Here is a 15105-nt window from a genome sequence, read left to right as displayed (position 1 = left end):
TTAACCTGGATCATGGAGCCAAAAATTCTTCCGTAATTTTGCAAGAAATATTGAAGAAGACAGAGACAACTGTGGTGGAAGTGTCCTGGGTTCTTCTGCATAATAATTTATTTAATAATAATACTAATGAAATCGACAAATAACGAGTGCAGGTTATAGATTTTTGTTGTACAATTTTATTATTTTACATAGAATAAAATAATCAGCTAGCTTGGAATTTGATTAAAATTGACTCATAGAATATCATTTCTAATTACTTTCTTGCCAAATTTAATACTATTATGTAAGGAAATTTATTAGCACTGGTAGTCTGGTATCTGTGATTTGTAAAATCATGCTAATGAGTTTAATTGTACAAGAAAACCTACGCCTAGGCCGACTAATGGTCAATTTCCTTTGGGCTATGACTCGCTGTCGTTTGTTACTACTACCAATGAAGTACTTAAGCGACGGGATTATAGGCGGTCCCTCTGTGTTTGCCCTTTCTTCCCTTCAGTGGGGGCTTTTAATAATTCTATCAGAGGTCGTTTACTTGTTTGGAACGAAGGTGAACGCTCCTATAGGAAAGGGACGCGTGGTTCGCAAGAGGTTTGGAGATTTGCAATAGTAGAAGTACAGTCGATTAGTTGGCAGAAGAGGAAAATTAGGCTGCCGCTTTATGATGGACTGAATTTATGTGGTTGTATTAGAGGTACTTAGTGGGAATGTTTTATAGCTATACTCTTTGACGTAAATGTCGTTCAGATTAATAAAGTTGCTTGTATTTAAGTGACTCAAGCTTGAGTTTGAAATTAGTTGAATTCAAGTTTCTATTCATATAAGTTAAATTATTAAAATAAATAGCTTGAATTTCAATCAAATTTCAAATAATATCAAACCCTATCTTTTTAAAGAAAATGGGTAAAATTAATTTACACTATAGCGATATGTAGTGGAATAAATCTAATAATATATATCACGATATTATTGTTTTATTGTCATAAAATGTAAACGTGAACCTATTACTCATGACTACACTTGTATGAATCACCACGACCATAAATAAGTATTCTACATAATTGTCAATTGCAAGAAGAATTCCAATAAAAAAATGTTACCACGGGACATTTCATCTTTTTTATATGAATAAACAGTCAGTTTCATTTGACGTCATAATCTCAAGGCATGAGTTTGACACAACACGATCAATTTGTCGATGTATCCACGTTTACGATTTTGTCGTATCTTCTCTCTTTTTTCCTTCCTCGTCGTCACTTTCGTCCTCGTCGATGGACAGATCCGAACCATCGTCCTCTGCCTTCTCTGCTTTTTTTTCACCATCGGACTGATTTAGACGTTCGTTTTTCTCGCTTCCGTTCGCGTTATCCGGACTCTTCCTTTTCTCTCCCTGTTTCTCGAAGTCGTAATCATCATCGTTCTCGACCTCTACCACTTCTTCCTCGGCACCAGATCTAAAACGAATTCGTTCGGTTTAATTACTTAGAACGGCGGCCCTGGCAACGACATCAAGATCAAGTTAATAGTACTAATTCTATTATGATTGTCCTTCGGGATGGTTCTATGAAGTTAAATTTCTAAGAAGAAGAATGTTCTGGGAAGCTACGCTTCATATTCCTAATATAAAACTTTGATGTGAAATTAATAATCAGATTATTAGACTGTAAATGAATTATTACATTGGAAATATTGGAATGCTATTATCGATAAATTATGGATTTTTCTATGTTTGCAGAAAATTTGAAGCAAAAATATACGGGACATATGCTGTTAGCAATAGATATAGTAACATACACTAATTACGTTTATTGGGAAATTCTACCTCTTGCTTTATTTACTGTATTACGATATGAAACGCATATGATGCGAATCAAGCAATAGATTAACCCAAGATAATTGGAATAAACAGATCTTCTTTAAAAATACAACAATCGAAATCCTTTCATTCAATTGTTGACCGTGGCATTTCCTCTCTTAAGAAGGATGACATTTCCAAAAGGCTACTCTATAAAGTATTCTATAGAGTATTTTGTTTTATTGAGCTTAGATCATTATACGTTGAACATTCAATTTGAGCTTCAAACTTTCACAATACGCGTAATTGAAAGAGTTTCTATGGGTATTTCTCTTACATACAAACTTTATTTCGGGAAGGTAAAAGAAAAAAGAACTTAGTAGAATTACTCGTCACGCCTCCTGCCGTGTCTTCTTCGTGATCTCCTTCGCGATCTCCTTCGCCTTCTTCTGGATCCACTCCTGGATCTCCTTCGCCTTGAACTTCTCCTCCTCCTGCTCCTACGTCGTCGCCCCCTGGCGTCCTGTACCTCGTAGTCTTCGAATCTAATCGGCGTTCGACGAGGCTTTCTGTCCTCAACTTGTGAAACCGTGCTGTCCGACTTTCTATCCTTACTTTCGTAATTGCCTTCGTTCATGAGATCCGAGGATACACGGAGAACTTTGTACGCCGCGTCTTTCGGGATCAGATAACCGGATTCTACGCCGAAATCGATTGCCTTCTGGATGTATCTTTTCATTTTTCTTATTCCTATAGAGAAATAGGATTTTATAATATATTTGATAAATATAATATATGCTCTAAATATAGAATTTTTAAGAATATGTACAATTTTGAGAAATGTTTCGCGTGTATTTGGTATTCAAAAATTATTTTCAAAATTATTGTGCTGCATTGAATAATGGATAGAAAAAATAATGCGTTGAAAAAACTCGGTTTTGTTGAAAACAAAACTAAATGGTTTGTATACAAGACTTGTTGTATTAATCAAATGATGCTGAATCAATGATATTGGTTTATCGAAAGAAAACGTGACTTGGAACGTGAAAGTTATTAATTTCGGCTAAATGGTAAGTTGTATGTTGAAAAAAGGGAACGTTTTATTTCTATTAAGCAATAAGTTACATATGAGGTGCAGTATGTCGGATTATCATTTAACTGCCTTCGATAATAATAATGCACTGCTGTGTTAATTAATCATTTTATTGCCTTTATATAACGGTGCAATAAAAGGTAACAATACCCATTGCTCGACTTTCGCCCTCATTAAGCAATTGCCATTATCCTCAGATCATAATAAATATTACTCGACCTACGATTATAGTTAAGTTAATTAGTAAGTAACAAATAATGGTATTTAGACAGGTGTGACTCATTATATAATTTCAGTACGTCATTAAATTAACCTAGATACTATGCCGATATCACAAATGTGACTGTCTTAAGTATAGCTATAGAAAGTGTAAAATATAATTATTGAATAATACAAGAAAAATCTCGAACATAATAATGATAGTTTATTTTTTCTGCCTCTTAACTATGAAAAGGCACAGGGTTTACAATTGTTATCTTTATTCGCCTTGAACTCTCGACCATACATCCTTCTAATACATATATCTCACACTCTTTTTACCAGACTATTTAACTATTAACCTAGCTATCGATATAGAGTATTCTACGCAAAAAGCGTAAAAAGAGATCTCTACTATAAAGGAATATAAAAAGGTTTAAAAGTTATACATAGAAAGTATTTATAAAAACAATTCTCATTAAACACCAGTCTAATGTAAACAAAGTATCAAAGTATATCCATCATCCATAAGATGAGAAACTCATAATAGCTTGTAAAAAGAAAATATATAATAAAACTTGAAAAACCTATAGTATCGATTTAAAAAGTTTATACAACAGTAGATTAAACGTAAATAATCTGCTAATCTGTTTCGAACAGTGCATCGTCTAGAATGTAGGAACAATTTCCATGACTTTCATTGCACTAACCTTCTCCTCCATTGCCCCTATACATGCATGACGAGAGGGTGTGGTCCTTGGAGGTTTGGCGTCGTTTCACCCGGTGAGTGTTGGAATTCCTTGCCGAACCTTTCCGTTTGTTGGCCATGTTACCGCCAGGTCGAGAATCTAGGCAATCCAAAACTTCCTCACGGCGTTTCGGCCGCTTGCAGTACCGACACCTCGTACTGTAATTTCGCAACGCTTCACAAGCTTCCTCTTTGCTTCCGCCAAGACGTAGGAATTTGTACACCAGCTCCGAGATATTTGGTTTACGACGTAACTCTGAAACGCGATAAACTAGTCGCCGCGCTAGATTCCAGCTATACTTAGACAAGGATTTTCTTTTTCAAAGCTTCCAAGCTTTACGTGTAATTCTTTCGCAAGTTCAGGTAGAAACGCGCAGGAGATGCAAGAGAATTTGAGACGACTGCTAAGTGAAAATTCTGACGCATTGCAGGTTGTTTGATATTGAATGTAACTTTTTTTTAAGAATTTTGTAAGATTTAGAGATTTATTGGTATTCTTAAAGAGCTGTGGTAGGATATGAGAATTCTATGAAATTCGACCGAAAGCTTCTGTTCTTGAAAGTCCAAGGATGGAAACTGGAATGTGTCTATTCTAAACTTTGGAAAAAAGGTATTTCAACTTTAAATATTTCACTATTTGTGGATCGTCAAGCAATTTCAATATTACAGAGAAGTTCTAATCCAGAAAAGTTACAGAAAGTTAATCCGAGTGATCTTAAGCTTAAATGTAAAATTTCTAATCTTTTAAATCGAATACATACTTTAGAAATCCTCGTAAAACGTAGAGTCGATTATTTTTAGGCTGAGAATACAATGTAAGAATATACTGAATTTTTCTCCAAATCAAAAATATCTATATCGGAAGTCGCGAAATTTCCAGTATAGAATAGGATCTCTAGGCTAAGTAAAAGAAATTGGCAGTTGTTTCAATTGGTCAATTCGATTTGAATAATGAAAACGCTTGGAAGGTACCTTGGAATTTGCGGGAGAAATTTTTAATGATGTTCCACGATGCTTGTTGCAAATATCAAACGAAGCTTGGCGTTTCAGTTCAAAGAAATCAATTGAAAAACGACGGAAGAATTACAAAGTACCAGACGTGGGTGTCGTTACGAAATGTAATAAACAAAATAGAATATATTTTCAAGCGATGAATGGCTTCTTTTGTGGCCATTGCTGACAATCAAAGAAATAGGTCAATAAAATCTGCTAGGCGATAACGTATCTTTATTTTGAAAAAAATATGTATTTTAGTCTCGATAATTCCCCAAATTAATATTCTAATGCAATTTCATTTCACCTCTTTCATCGGGAAAAACAAAAAAGTGTCGAAGAATATAAAAAGTCGTCACTTCTAAAATATATAGAGAATACGCTACGTCATCATTCCAATGAATTTCTCGTGGAAATAAAACAAGGATTTTGTCATCTCAAATCTTTTCCAAGATCATCACTCACTCATTTTGTGATGGCTTCGCGCATGAGGACGTCTCTTTATGTGGGCCATTTTTTGCTTACTGATGGATGTGAAACTCCTCTGGACGTCCGTACTTGTTCCTCAGCCGCCGTTGTTTCCGAAGGATTTCGATAGTGCAGCCGAATTTTTTCTAGGATTTTGATCGGTCGTGGCGCCGAATTTTGTCTAGGAATTTTCAGGACATTGATGAAAAGAAGAGAGGCACGACCGACGGTGCCAATCCATCGGTTCCTTTCGCCTATTCTTTTTTTTCACGGAACAACGAAATCTCGTCTCGTCGACTACATTCACACGTTTGCTGTTCTCTTTACGCGTTTCATAAAGCAGGCGTTGTCTTCTGCCTACTTTCTCATTCATTTATTTTCTATTTATCACTCGAAGTTGCCGAAGAATCATTTTCTTTGTCATTTTTTGAAACTTGATCGTATTAAATACTCTACTTTCGATTTCTATTTAATTTCGATTAAAGAAAGATCATGAAATATATTAAGAAAGATAATAAAAAATGATTAATTAAATTGCTATTACACAATATTATGTACCAATTACTGTACCGATTGTAGTAAAGCTCATAATTAAATTAAACTTGTAATTACAGAAAATGAAACTTTTTTTTTATTAACGTGAAGGAAATCCGCACGGACACCAGACCGCTTCTGGGGAAAAGCGGTGTGATAGTGCCGGACTCCAACAGACTAAAACCTCCACGATGACCGTCCCGGCTGCGATCGAGAGGGGCCCGGGAACCGATGTGAGCGACACACCGCACCCCCCCCCCCCCCTACGCACAATACATCCCCTAATGGAGCGGTGTGCGGCCATGTCACACCGCGCTTCGTCGTCGGAGCCGCCGTGCCAGGCAGTCCAGTTCCCCTAACGGACTGCTTTGCGGCCCCGAGACGCTGAGCTGCCAGCGCCTAAGTTTGAACCCTACCCGGGCCTCTGCCGCACCCTCGCCGGCCGATCCTCTCGGGGTGGGAGTCCCGCACCCTCGCCCTCTCCGCAGCCTCTTTCCGAAGCATAACCTGCTCACAGAAGAAGGTCACGGCCCTCCTCCCTCTCTTGTTTACCAACAATGCCTCGAGGATCGCCGGAGGCGAGAGGTCCCATCCGATTTCCACGATCGCGCGGTCGCCTCTTTCCTGATTCGGTGCAGGTACTCACCGAAGCAACCGTGTCCGGTGAGCACCTGCGTCATCCTGTAGGTTAGGGGAGGCCCGCCGCCGTCCAACTAAACGTCCCAGTTTGGAAGGACGGCCTCGAGTACCCTTAGCCCAGGCGCACCCGCTCTCATGTCAAGGCTCACGCACCATTTGTCGAGCAAGGCCCGCCGTGCCCGAACCCTAACGTCGGCGTCCACCGGGCCGACCCCGCCCGACAGATGCCGAGTGTGGAGATAAATCTCGCGACACCTCAGGGCCTGCAATTCGAACGGGGGAAACCCGGCGAGCACCGCCGCTGCTGCCGCCGAAATGGTGCGGAAGCCCCTCACTACCCTGATGGCCACCGTTCTGTGTAGCCTCCTAACCGCTAAGAGACTGCGACGATTGGTCATCAGGTCGTCCGCCCAGATCGGAGCTCCGTAGAGGAGCCTCGATCGCACCACGCTGGCGTACAGCCGGCGCACTCCGACGCCGGGCACGCCCAGCCGAGGCAGCAAACGTCCTAAGGCGTTCGCCGTCGCCTCGACAGACGGTGCCAGGCGCTCGAAGTAAGCGCCCAATGTCCAATGGCTGTCGAGGGTCAGGCCCAGATACTTTATGCTGGTTCCGACCTCGATCTCAGCTCCCTCCAACCTCAGGCGATAACCCGCTGGAGGCGTCCCGTGATCGGCCCTGCGGCAAAACCACATTGCCTCGGACTTCTCAGGGGGCACTCTCAGTCCCAATCCCTTGATCTCGGCGACCACGCAGGCCACCGCCAGCTCCGCCAGATGAACGATTCTACTCCACGCCGTGCCCCAGACCAGCACCAACGTGTCGTCGGCGTAGCACGTCAGTGCCGAGTTCGAAGGCATCGGCGTCCGAACTACCGCGTCGTACGCGATGTTCCACAGCAAAGGACCCAACACCGAATCCTGCGGGACCCGGCGGTGTACAGCCCTCCCAGTCATCCATCCGTCCCGGACGGTGTGGACGATACTCCGGTCCCGGAGGAACGCCCGGACCACACCCCGCAGGTACGCCGGTACCCGATGAAACTCGGAGGCCCGGCATATCCTGTTCCAGGGGATACTGTTGAAGGCGTTGAGCACGTCCAGCGATACGGCCAACGCCACGTAACCACGCAGCTCGGCCCCATCGACAAGGGAGCGGACACGGGCGACAGCGTCGGCCGTAGACCATCCTCTCCGGAAGCCGAACTGGCCGTTGTGCAGTTCGGGAACACTCCGGGACAAATGCGACTCGAGGCGTGCAGCCACCAGTCTCTCCAGCAGCTTTCCAGCCTCGTCCAAAAGGCATACCGGCCGAAAGGCGGAAGGCGAGTCCGGAGAGCGCCCCTCCTCCCACGAAACGGGAAATTCGCCCCGAAACAGGCATCCCTCGAACAGACGCATTAGTCTCGGGGCCAAGACCCCGGCGACGTCCTTCCGCAGGCGGGCCGGGACTCCGTCGAGGCATACACGAATCGCAGTATCGCGTGCATGTCGCGCCTCAGCCGGATCGCTCCCGCCTTCGCGTCTTCGTCGGTCGGGGATCCTTCCAACCAGGCGACGGCTATAGCAGCCGCCGCCATGAAGTCTTCGTCGCGGTGACCCACCGCCCACCGCGGAAATCTTCTCCTTCCCAGTGGGCCGATGGGCCTGCCCGCACCTAACGAACGGTCGCCCATCGCGCCGCCAACCGTCACCTTCATCAAGATGTAGAGGTAGTCCGAGAGGGTCTCCTCCGAGGACACGCCCCAACCGGAAACACGGCGGGATGCGGCAGGGTTTGCCCACGTGAGGTCCATTATGGGCTCGACCCGCCACGCCACGCACGTGCTGGACGACCCCTGGTTCATAAGCCGGAGATCGAGTGCGGCTGCCCAATCCTGCACGTCGCGCCCCCTTTCGTTGGTCCTGCAGGAGCCCCATGCCGTTGAGTGGGCGTTGAAGTCCCCGAGGACCAGTGACGGACAGCATTCCGTCCGGCTGATCTTGAGCGACACGTCAACGGCCACCACAGCCAGGTCGCCCCATTTCACGGCCACAAAGCCCCGTCCCCGCTCGATCGATGGCGACCGAACTGATCAGACCCCAGCGCCCCGTGACGCGTCGGGAATGTTGTACGGCTCGGCCACCGCTGCCAAACCGATCCGTCTCTCCGCCAGGCTCTGGAACATTAAGTCCTGAGCCCGGCGGGAGCGGTTAAGATTGCACTGCAGGAGCAGTTGTCCTTCTCCTCTTCTTCCGTTCACGTCGGGGAAGGCTCCGTCTCCATAACCTCCTCCGGGCCGTTTCCCTTGCAGTCGGTGCGTCCGACTTCTCTGTCTTCTCTTCTGGCCTTCGTGACGACAGTTGGCGGCGTCGTTTCCTTCCTCGTTGCCGCGTCCCCTCCGTCGCCTGGAACGGTCCTTGTCTCCTGTGCGGCCCTCTTCTTACAGGCCGGCGGTTTGCATGCCGGTGACCCCATACGGTGCGACGCGGGCAGCCCCAGGTCCGCGCATACCGGACACTTAGGTACTCGCGCCGAGCAGTCCCTGGCGCGATTGTCCTTCCTCCCCGCACCGGTAGCAGCGCTCCGACCGGTCGGCCATCGATGTGCAGTCCAGGCGCACGTGACCCGACTCCATGCACCTGAAGCATTGGAGTGGGCGCTCCGGCAGAGGGGAAACCCTCGCCGCTGACCAACCAATGTTAATCCTACCGCCTGGTCGGGCCTCTCCTCTTCTACTGATTTTCCTGGCCGCTGTTAGCGGGCAGCGTAGCCACACCGACCCGAGGCCCCGAGGAGCGAAGCATATGACTCCCACGTTGATCTCGTCGGCGCGACAGCCCCCGACCTCGGAAACGGCGGCTACCACCTCCTCCGGGGTGGCCGAGTTCTCCAGTCCGGTCACTCTTAGCTCGGTCGTCCTTCGCGTTACGGTTACCTTGGCGGGCAAGTCCTTCAGCGTGGCCGCCATCCGCTCGGCCAGACGTCGCATCCCTATACGTGAAGCCCGAGCCGTCCCTCACGGTGAGCGATACCGCGGCACACCGTGGGGGTCGGGGAAGGCCTGGCACTTTCTTACCGCGCGCGTCCCGCCACTGCCGGCCGCCCTCTCGGGCGCCAAGGCCCCTGTTCGCAACATCAACGACAGCAAAGACGACGACACCCGTCCCTTGGTTCTCGCGTTCTCGGTCGGCGCATGGACCGTTCGAAGAGGTTGCGCCGCTGGTTTCCTGTTCTTTCGCCTCGCTCTCCCTCTTCCTCGTCCTATGATGGTGGTGAATCCTACCTCGTCAGCCGACGACTCCACGATCGACCGCGAGGTGTCTCTCGCCGACCGCAACTGTGCTTGCACGGTTCTTGCGGCGGCGGCAGCGTTCGTAGCCGAGGGGATCGCTCCCCCTGGCATTGTTTCTCGCCAGCACTCCTCCAACTTACGGAGGAACTGGATCTTGAGATCCTCTAGTAGATCTCGAGGTCCTAGACCACCGAATCTATCCGTTTTCTTAACTTTTGTATTACTCCCCAACCCGTCGGGATAGCGGAAACGGCGCGACGCTGACCAGGGGTGGGGGGGGGAGGACCCATAATCGCTCCCGTTGAGGCCCCGGGAGTATTTTCTTTCGTCCCCCTCGTTTAGGTGATCCCCACCTCCTGTCCTTCACTACCTGTCGTTGTTACCACCTTTGGCTGCCCTCTCCGTGCCTTTCTTGGTCAGCCGTTCCACCGTCTCTTGGAGACGACTGACTTCTCTCTCCAGAAGGCGCACCCTCCTCCGTAGGTATGCGACGTCCTCCTCTTCCTGACCGTGGGTCGGTTCCGCGTCTTTCACGTCACTTGCTTGCTCATTTCGTCACTCCGCGTGTCGTCACCGCCGTCGGCACCGCCGCGGATGGTAGAGGCGGCGGCGGCCACAGTGGCAGCCTCGGCGTCGGTGTCGGTGTCCGGTCCGCACCTTGCTCCCCTTTTCTTCCTTTTATCGGGAGCCGGCAGTAACGCGGAGTCCGGATCCCTCACGGACGCGTCGCCCCGCCGCGAGCGTCGTCCCGCGCCTCCGCCGCGACAGTTGGCGGCGAGACCCCCCGGTTCGCGTGTCTCCTTTGCCAGACGCATGAACGTGTCCGGGGGTCTGGCGGCCAACCCTCGGACAGCCACGGGTACTCGATGACGACGCAGCGGGGCCCGCTTTACAACCCGCGGCTGCGCCGGTACTGGAGTATCCCTCCCCTACACCGTAAACGAGTTTTTGGTTCGTTTTACTGTCCATAATAATTCATAAAGAGTCGCCGAGGTCGTCAACAAGGGTTTCCATCCTGGTGCCACTCACTCGTTCGCACCCTACCCCGGTCAAGGCTGGTGCAGGGTGACGGGGAGCCCCACAAGGAGGTGAGGTGAGTGGTCTTGGCAGATACGCCAACCGGGCTCACCAACTTCTTCGAAGTTCTCCGCACCGGATCGGCAAACTGGCGGGTGCCAAAGGTGCTGACCAGCCACCACCCGGCTATAGGAGAATATCAGATTTCCCAGGGCGTGGTCCTACGCCCTGAGAACCCGTACCCGCCTCGTGCTCCCCACAGAAAATGAAACTAAATTAGATCTATGCACAGAAGAATTTCAGCTTCATTATCATTTATATCTATCAGGACAAGCAAATACTCCACAGTTTCTCATTTAGTTTCCTATTTATGCAATTTTCAATGTTATTATACTATTACTTACACTAATATTATTACTCCTCCTATTTCGCATTAAGTTCTTGGCCTGTCCCATTATAAGCCAGTTCTTTGACATTGCAATATCCAAACTGTTTTCCATCTGTTGACTTTTCTGTCTATTTTTTTGTGTGCACATACACATTGACGGAATCATGGCGACAACTTCCGATTCGTGGAACCCGATCAACCAACCACGATCACGGTATTGTATAGCTGGCAAAGGGTGATGAGGGTCAAACTCCACGACCCGAGATCGTCGACGTCGTCATAAATTCTCGAAAAAATGCCGACTTGCATGGTAGAGAAAATCTCGTTATTGATTTTGAGAGTTCAGTCAATCAATACAAAGAGTTTCAAATATAAAATCTGTTATTTATAATTAGTATAAATCTAGAATCGTATTTCACGCGTTTTGTGATGAAAAGCTTGTCGTTGCTTGCACTGTAGTACAAATTTTAAGACATATATATATTTTATTCTAAATTCATGGTGAACGTTGTTGAAATTTTCAATGAACGTAAAATTATACTAGATGGTAGAATTGGTTCTTACACGATCACGCCGATGTCCTGCGGTAAATTTATACAATTCCAAACATATACTAAACTGCTATAGTTCTAAGAAATACATACTAGAGATGGTCTTGTTTCGCTAGAATTACCAGAAAATCGCCAGAGTAGCTGATATTACATATACGATTCAAAATTAATTTTATTTGAAATTTATATAATTACAAAAGGAATTAAAATTGTATACATACTAATAATACACTCCTAGTTAAAAGATATCCAATAAATCTCTATAAAAAGCTTCTTCTTTTAAATTTAATATTTCAAAATTGTGTAGAAATCTTTTACAACATTTTCTTCACTTTTTTCTAAATAAATTCTACAATAAATAGTTAATCCAAATTCTCAATTGTATCGTTCTCGTTATTTTCTTCATAGGAGGCATCCAACTTTTCTTCGACGATTTTCCCTGGATTTCCGGATGATCCGCTGCTATTTCGCAAAGCATCCTCTCGACTAGTCGTCGATTTCTGTCGTACTATCGCCATTCTTTCGTTGATTTCTTCGTTTTCGCTCAATTCCGCGTTGTATGCATCCTCGTTGCTCGAGTCTGGTTTATTCTCTTTCGAATTCTCATTATCTCCTTTTTTTGAACGGGAAGACTTAGCCCTGCGATTTCTGTGATCCTCTTTTCCCTTGTCCACATCGTATTTGTACGAGTTTCGCGTATTTCTTATTTTCTTCTGAGTCTCATCGATTTTGTTGCTCGGGCTCTTGGACAGCGTTGATATTATTAACTTATCTCTGAAACAGAACATCAAATTATTTTTCAAGCATTTCGTCGTTTTGTTCGTGAGTACCCATTGCATCATTTTGCTCATAGTAGGTGAAGTTTATAGATATTTTGCTGTTTTGTTCGTAAACACCCACTTGTTTGTTTTGCTATCCATAGACCATAATATTAGATCACTTTGTCGTTTTGTTTGTGAATGTCCGTAGTTTTCTTGTTATGTAATGAACTATTTTATCGACGAATAAGACTATAATAAATATTTTAAATAAAATGAATCGCTTTTCAGTAATTATAATATTAGAAGGATAATTTAGAAATTACGATTACATGGAAATATTAACATTGTTAGAGTTTACAAATCTCTATGTTCGAATCTCGATTTTGTTTCAACAAACCGGAAGATATTAGCTATTTTAAGAAAAACTTTAGTACAAAACTGAAATAAGACAACATTTCCCAAAATCAAGATATTTTTTAACGATATAAAAATATAATTAGTACGATAGTGATCTGAAAAACATAGTAAGATTTAAAGATGCATTACTACATTGCGGGTGTTTATACAATTAGAATTATGTAGATTTACAATATAATTATGAAGTTACAAATATTATAATTGTATAAAATTCATATATAATATGCAAAAATATAGAAAATAACAAAAATATGAGAATGTATAAAAATCAGCAATCTAACCATTAAAACAGAATTCTAACGATTTTAATATTGGAAAAAGATTTTAGTTAGTATTCGATTAATTAAACCCTCATCAATTATTCAAACTTGACAAAACATCATTAATAGTAGAAAAAATTAACCAGCAATGAGCAAAAAAGACCTCATAAAAATTAACTAATGATCCGTCACAAAAAGTGCATACCCAAAGATATTTGCCCCTAATTTCCAAAGCTCTTGTAAATCCACAAAAAGCAAAGAATAACATAAGAAGCACATAACAGCGTTTAGATCACTAACTTTTTTCCTTTCCTAGTTCTCCTTTTTCTGCTCTCCCGTGGAGTACGTTCCATGGTTTTCTTCCTGGGACTCTTCTTCACCTGAATCGAATTTTTCGAGGTCTTCCTCCTTTTTCGAGGCGGAGTTTCCGGATTTGGTGTATTTTCACGGCGTGTGATGTTCTTCGTGTCCCAAGGAGGGGTCAATCGACGCCGTTTCTGGGCATCGGCTATCGGGTCTTCTTCACCTCTTCTGGCCCTCCTTCGTCTTTTCCGTGATTCTATGTCACTCTTCTTCGATTCTATCAACGTTGGAGATACTCGTATCACTTGTCCTTGTGGACCAGCAGGAATTAGGTAACCGGATTTCACGCCGAAGGAAAGTGCCTTGCGGATGTACTTCTTCGCTTGCCGTTTTCCTAAGGATTAGGTAAAAAGTTTGTCGCGCTATAGAAACTTTATAAAGGTTAATAGAATCTGAAATGAATGATGAAATTCTGTAGATTTAAAAAACTAACTATAATCGAGTTACATTGATATAATAGACGTGTAAATTGATTCGGTGCCTTTAGATTTATCCGTCGCTAATCTAAATACACGTATTTCCCCGCTTTATGGAAATTTTGAAACGCGTCATCTTTGTTTATGTTTTATACGTTATATTTTGATGACTAAATTTATATTACGTGATCGTCAGGTTGATAAAATTTCTTCTTACGATATTAGATACAATTAAAAGAATAAACTGAGTTAAAAAATATAAAGAATATTAAAAAGTTCCATTTTTAGAGATGTAGTTAATTTTTTATGACTATCAAAACTAAAGAAAACTTAAAAGAAAACTTGTACAAAATTTGTGTATAGTAGTCTTTCTATTTCCTCGAAAGTATCCCTGACAAAAAATTGATACCAACGAACAAGGCCTCGAGCTTCTAGCAAATACCGGGATTAGAGAGCATCCAAGCGATACCTTCCTCTATTCCGGCCTTGATGTAATTGTTGATGACCTGAACGAAAGATTTTTTCTTCAGCAAGGCTCTAGTGTTATCGATCGTCTTCGCGAGAGCAATCGGTTCCATGGAAACATTCGAAACGCTGCTGTTGTCAGAGCTGCTGGCTACTGAGCTATTAGTGGCCTCCATCTCTCTCGACAAGTTCTCCACGGACGTTGCCACGGATTTTGTGTACTCTGAGTCCTGAATGGACGGCGAGCTATCGCGATGGGGCGAACTATCGTATGAGGACTCTCGTGTATTTTGGTATTTCCGCATGCTTCCGTGAAACCTGCCGCCTCCAGGGATTTTTTGCTTTTTTCCTGAAAGAGATTCATAATTGTTATTAATGTTCTACGTGTTCGAAAGCTGTAATATCGTGTGAAATATTCCTTTTTCCCACAAGAACAAGCAGTCTAGAAGACTAGTGAATGCTCTATCGAATGGAAATAACTACATTTTTTGCGTTTCAAGTTTTGCTCTATTAAATAAATTTCTTTATCTTTTTACTGTGCGGAAATTATCTTAGATCTATTCTATTATTCAAAGATTAATTTGTATTATCGCAAAATTTACTACTAGACATCGATAAAAAGAAACTTCTGAGGAAAAAAGAAATTAAATCTTTTTTTTTACACGCAGCTCTTTTATTTTCATTTCTAATAATATTCATTTCAATTGTTTCAATTGAAATGTATTGTA

At 44.1% G+C, this 15105-nt stretch overlaps 2 protein-coding genes across 2 annotated transcripts; both read right to left on the bottom strand.

Moving 5' to 3' along the window:
* Positions 1–955: 955 nt before the first annotated feature.
* Positions 956–5536, bottom strand: LOC117208641 (uncharacterized protein DDB_G0283697-like). The gene is made up of 4 exons (XM_033449905.1): positions 5290–5536; positions 3794–4087; positions 2182–2542; positions 956–1451 (listed from the first exon to the last, which is right to left on the bottom strand). Exons 1-4 carry the CDS (start codon positions 5336–5338, stop codon positions 1208–1210), a joined length of 948 nt encoding a protein of 315 aa, XP_033305796.1. The 5' UTR covers positions 5339–5536; the 3' UTR covers positions 956–1207.
* Positions 5537–11932: 6396 nt separating this feature from the next.
* On the bottom strand, positions 11933–14696 carry LOC117208635 (cyclin-dependent kinase 11A-like). The gene is made up of 3 exons (XM_033449899.1): positions 14382–14696; positions 13434–13830; positions 11933–12469 (listed from the first exon to the last, which is right to left on the bottom strand). The coding sequence occupies exons 1-3, from the start codon at positions 14680–14682 to the stop codon at positions 12058–12060; spliced, it is 1110 nt and encodes a 369-aa protein (XP_033305790.1). The 5' UTR covers positions 14683–14696; the 3' UTR covers positions 11933–12057.
* Between the last annotated feature and the right edge of the window lie 409 nt (positions 14697–15105).

This window comes from Bombus bifarius, unplaced genomic scaffold (genome assembly GCF_011952205.1).
Source record: "Bombus bifarius isolate JDL3187 unplaced genomic scaffold, Bbif_JDL3187 scf7180000008148, whole genome shotgun sequence".
Classification (NCBI taxonomy): domain Eukaryota; kingdom Metazoa; phylum Arthropoda; class Insecta; order Hymenoptera; family Apidae; genus Bombus; species Bombus bifarius.
Note: the sequence above shows the minus strand (reverse complement) of the source record. Positions and strands in the feature narration are given on the sequence as shown.